The 5,849-nt window shown below is 33.3% G+C and overlaps 1 protein-coding gene across 1 annotated transcript; it reads right to left on the bottom strand.

Moving 5' to 3' along the window:
- Positions 1–2,395: 2,395 nt before the first annotated feature.
- On the bottom strand, positions 2,396–5,550 carry LOC132758940 (protein PBMUCL2-like; the record flags this gene model as incomplete). The annotated part of the gene is made up of 3 exons (XM_060750647.1): positions 5,257–5,550; positions 4,346–4,377; positions 2,396–2,514 (listed from the first exon to the last, which is right to left on the bottom strand). Coding segments are annotated over exons 1-3 (445 nt in total), but the record flags the coding sequence as incomplete, so codon positions are not given.
- Positions 5,551–5,849: the final 299 nt, after the last annotated feature.

Raw genomic sequence — 5,849 nt, 5'->3', positions numbered from 1 at the left:
GTTCGTCCAATTGTTTAACAATGTTATTAACATTCATGTATATAGGTACTGTCTAAATGTCATTTTGGATTTTTAAAAATAAATCCCAGCAAATTCACAGGAATTTTCTTAATGATACAAACTCTACAAACTCAAGGGAAGATCAGTGAAAAGAGGAAATTAAGACAAACAAAAGAAGTTTTCAGACTGAGTAATGATATTTGACAGCTGCACATCATGAGGACATGATTTTATTTTGTCGTCTGCTTCATGCATACCTCATCTATGACAGTGCAGCAAGAACGTGCATGAAAACGTAACTATACGCAATAAAAACCTGTCATTAACCTTTCTACACATGTTACTTAAGAATGTCAAATGGCATTAAAATAAATCTATTTTAAAATTGAAGAAACACCTTGTTTTGAATATGTCAAAATTAAACTGACATAATATTGTAGCACAAACAGAAATTAAAAATAATTATATCATCATTAATTCATATTTTATCCTTCCAGTCAGTTACCAATAACTCTATACATATCTGCATCACAAAAGGTCATGTCAAAAATAATAAAACATATTTTTGTTTAATTTTTATAGCGCAGGCTTGCTTCTTTTACATCAATCACATATAGATATGCCAGCCTTCATGGCCGAGTGGCTTAAGCTCACTGACTTAAAATTAATTATCTTGCCACTCCCTGCTGTTCGTTTGAATCCCAACAGGAACTTAAGATTCTTTCTCAGTTGAGGCAGCTATCCAGCTAGCTAACTTTTCTTCTTGCCTGGGTTATGCTTGTGGCTAGAATAATGCTTGGATTTTTGTCTACAGAAATTCCTATACCAGTATTACTTGAAAGTCACTATATGTACAAATAGATTGTTGAAAATATCGTCAAGAAACAAGATCAGATGGCAGAAAGAGTAGGTAAACATGCCAAGACATCTGCCAGCAGGCAGTGGTAATCTTGCAATTGTTTTGGCTCAAGAGGGGGCAGTCATGAGCAGCTTAACCAGTCCTTGGCCTAGACTGATCAACTTAGTTGTTGCAACATTTTGTAGAGCAACCCTGGTGACAAAGACTGGTGCAATTGATATTATCCTTTATCCATTGTATTTAAGTACAAAAAAAGTAAATCAAGATCACATGATCAATGCACTTAATAGGTATTGATATAGTCAATAGTGATTTTGTTTGATCCTAGAGATTAAATCAGGAAACAAACTATTTTAAAATTACACTACAATGAATCAGCAAATTTTTTACCAAATGCAGGATTATCTGGAAGCAATTTCAGGGAAGCTTTATTCTGTCACAGTTGACGGAAAACTCATCATGAGAAAATAAACCTTTCAACTAAATCCTTGAAACTTTTTATTTATCAAGCATATAAACTTAATGCGCAAAATACCATAAGTGCAAACACTTTTTGTTTTGAAGATTTAACAAATCTGTAAGTTTGCACACAAAAATACAAACTCAAAAGATAATTACTTTGAAATATTTCAAATATTTGTCAGATGTTACGAAACAAATACAAAGAAACCAATCTACAAAAAGTGACTAAAATAATTTCATCTATTCTTATTAAGTTTTTGGTTTTTAAGTTTCATCTAGTTTTTACTGATGTAAGAAAGCCCTATTTAAGGCCATGATTTCTGTCATCGGCATGGTTACTATGGAACATACCAGTCTTCATTTTATGATTTTGGATGACTGGTGTTCTTTTATGTCAACATTAATCAGTTGAGCACATGTGACATCATGTGACATCACTTGTCAAGCCTGACAACCTATTTCACCCTCACTGTGAAGACACCAGTGAAATCTGAACATCATTAAAATTCCTTACCCATCAATTTCAAATGAATATTATCCTAAATCAAGTCAAATCCTTTAATAATGCCCCAAAGTGAAAGCTTCACTTAAAGAGATATTCAAATGGTGACCTCTATAACTCTAAGCTCATGTAAATTAATTCTTAACATTTCTTCCTATTCATTCAAACTTAAGTTTAGAACAGCCGACTTGTTAAAAATGGGATCAATAAGTGAAAAGAATGGTATTCAAATAAATCATTTCATCAAGTTACCGATTCTTTCATAGGGGGTTTTGTTAAATAATTCCCCATAATGTGTTTTATAGATTAAGATGCATTTAGACCAAAGAATGCATTATTGATATAAAAAAACTGGTTATTGATCACTAGTATCAAGTGAAATATTTCCAAATACTGGGCTTCAGATTATAACAACATTCCTGAGGGTAGTTTTACTACATCCATTAATAATTTCTTTTTGATTTATCATTTTTGCTTTGAAATTACAGACAATGTTATTGAGTAAGTATAAAACAAATCTGAATAAACAATTAAGTCATCATCTTCATCATCATCATCATCATCATCATCACCATCATCATCACCATCACCATCACAATCACAATCACCATCATCATCATCATCATTATAAGCAGCAGCAGAGGGGTCGGCATCATCATCATCATCATTTGGAACATTATCATCATGATGACTATAAAGGATGATGATTATGAGGTTGTGAGGAGAAAGATAACTGCATAATTAATATTGAAATATGATACCAAAGAAAACACTTGTCTATGTTAGGAGTATTAAAAAGTTATCTTCACAAACTGAATCAACATCTTTAAGCATTATTGTATATTATGTCAGCACAAGGAATTGAAATCCAGTCCAAATAAATGTTCATAATCAAATAAATTATGTGCAAAATTGACAAAATGTCTCCGGTGCATAGCAACATATGGGTGACCATTGTTAACTTGTGAAAAGGAACTTTTTTTGTGGGTCTTTAATGATTCATATAACAAAAAAAAACAACAACAAAAGCCATGAATAGCAACTAATGAAAGCTGAAATATTTAGGCTTTTGCTACAAATAATATATATGTGTATATATAGTCAAAAAGTTCATTGCCATAACTAAATTGCTGGGTTTACAGAATTCCTGAATGTGTTAAGCTGTTTGGATCTTTTAAATATGAATTAATTTATATTTACCTCACATTTGAATGCCCATTACTATATCATCAAAGCTAACTTTGTTCAAAAATTTATTATGCTATAAGATCAACGGGTGTGGCTGTTCAATTTGGTAGTGTAAGAACTTACAAGCACTCTCCACTAAAATATAAGGGGAAAGCCTGACATGTCATCATTGTAATTCGTTTTCTTAAATGCAAAACACGTACCTTTGAGTTTCCTTTTCGTTTCACAAATTATTAGTTGACATGCAAAATTTTTTACTATTTGAACTGCTATCATGAATAATTCTTATAGCAAGCGATGTTTTGATTGCCCAAGTTAAATATTCTCATGTACTTGTTTCATTCATATGTCGCCAACATTTTGTTCAATTATTATTTGAAAAAAAATGCAACTGCATGTATTGAAATCATGTTTTGACAAGGACTGATAAATTCATTCAGTAATGTTTTAGCGAAGTTGTCATAATTGTTAGTAGGTATTTATTGCTGAACAACATGACATGGTGTCCAGCTGTCATGGACAAAAAATGTACTAAAAGGACATTAGCTTGCCTGCAACAAGTGACCTTGAAAGTCAATCTTTTATAATCAGGTAATAATATCCAAGGTCAGTTTTATTATTATGCAAAGAAAGACAAGTCTAGATTGTAAATAAATCATCATGCAGGATTAAGGGCCAATTAAGTTTGATGTAAATTTTCCTTGGCTTGTAAAATATTTTGCCTTCAGTAATGTTGTCTTTTCTCCTATTTTTTGTAAATGTTTATTTGCTGTCAAGGTGTGATGTATAAATGTTGCAAAAGTAATTACAGTAACCTCAGCATAAAACTATTGTAAATGCTTTATTTTTGCTATAGAGTTACAGGAGACTTGCTCTGAATAAACAATGTGCATTATGATAATTATTATTATAATAATTATGTACATCAGTATAACAACATAATTTTATAATATTATCACCCTCCAATGAACATCAAGTTGAAGTATTAACACAAACATTAAAGTTGACAGAAAAAAAAATCGATGCTCCTCACCTGAGACTATTTCAAATATTTGGACTTTCTAATTTTTCATATCGAATTTGCATATTGCATAATGGTTGCGGTTCATGTGTCTATATATCATGTTGAGGAGAATGACTCACTGACGCTAGCAAAACCTGTTTGGGCAAAAATAAAAGTGACGCTTCACTGGGTCTTTAATTCTATGTAATTCATTTTTTATGTAATTAAACAGCATGCTCTGCGCTATGTACTTTAGTTATGTATCTGCGTCAGATAGAAGTAACATGTCTATAAATCCTTCAATATTATATTACTGTTAACATGACTTTACCTTCTCATATTTGACTGTCTAGGAATACGGCACTTATTCAAGAATATAAAATTACATTTTTTTTTTCGAAATTCCAAAATACAAAGTCAGATAATCTACAATTACATGTATAATACCATTAGAGAAATAACAATTTTCAAATATTTAAAGACATAAAAATCATTATGATGATGATGTCATCCTATTGGGTGTCAGAAAAAACAGTTTCCATTTCTTCTTTACTTAATATACAATGTGTATATATATATATTATATATTTGAGCCGCGTCATGACAAAACCAACATAAAGGGTTTGTGACCAGGATCCATGCTGTTCGCTTACAAACTCTATTACAATTGGAGAAACTGACAGCAAACAGCATGGATCCTGATCAGACTGCGCGGATGCACAGGCTGGTCTGGATCCATGCTGGTTGCAAACCCATTATGTTGGTTTTGTCGTGACGCGGCTCATTTCTATAATTCCAGAACAGGACACAACATGTGCAACATTTTATAAATTGAAATACATGATTTATAGTTATACAGTTAAAATATTTTTTATATTTCAAATTAATATTTTATTGAAATAACTATCATTTTCAATAGCATTTCAAACAATCAACATGAGTTATGTTCATACATCTTGGTGACCTTATCTTCAATAAATTAGTCATTATTCAAGCTCGAATAATTTTTGCATTTGTTTAATTTTAAAAAGGGAAAGACTTACATGAACTCCTTCAAGGTAGAGATATAATTAATATTATTGGCCTTGTCTTTTGATATTTCATAACAAAACACTGTAAAATAGTGAGCTGCTAAATTGTACAGAAATAAGCCTCCGATCAAAGTCCATCGAGCCTGTACAGTGTTCATGAGCTTGAATCTCAGGCCAGGCTATATAGAGTACATGGGCTTGATATTATCACAGCAATCTGACCAGGGTGTACAGTGTTCATGGGCTTGCTGTTACCAGGGTGTACAGTGTTCATGGGCTTGCTGTTACCAGGCTGTACAGTGTTCATGGGCTTGCTGTTACCAGGCTGTACAGTGTTCATGGGCTTGCTGTTACCAGGCTGTACAGTGTTCATGGGCTTGCTATTACCAGGCTGTACAGTGTTCATGGGCTTGCTATTACCAGGCTGTACAGTGTTCATGGGCTTGCTATTACCAGGCTGTACAGTGTACATGGGCTTGCTGTTACCAGGCTGTACAGTGTTCATGGGCTTGAATCTCAGGCCAGGCTATATAGAGTACATGGGCTTGCTGTTATCACAGCAATCTGACCAGGCTGTACAGTGTTCATGGGCTTGCTATTACCAGGCTGTACAGTGTTCATGGGCTTGCTATTACCAGGGTGTACAGTGTACATGGGCTTGCTGTTACCAGGCTGTACAGTGTTCATGGGCTTGCTATTACCAGGCTGTACAGTGTACATGGGCTTGCTGTTACCAGGCTGTACAGTGTTCATGGGCTTGCTATTACCAGGCTGTACAGTGTTCATGGGCTTGCTGTTACCAGG

The sequence above is a fragment of the Ruditapes philippinarum genome, unplaced genomic scaffold (assembly GCF_026571515.1).
Source record: "Ruditapes philippinarum isolate M1 unplaced genomic scaffold, ASM2657151v2 ctg21775_1_1_1_1, whole genome shotgun sequence".
Taxonomy (NCBI): Eukaryota; Metazoa; Mollusca; class Bivalvia; order Venerida; family Veneridae; genus Ruditapes; species Ruditapes philippinarum.
The sequence above is the reverse complement of the archived record's forward strand: the minus strand, read 5'-3'. Positions and strand labels throughout refer to the sequence as shown.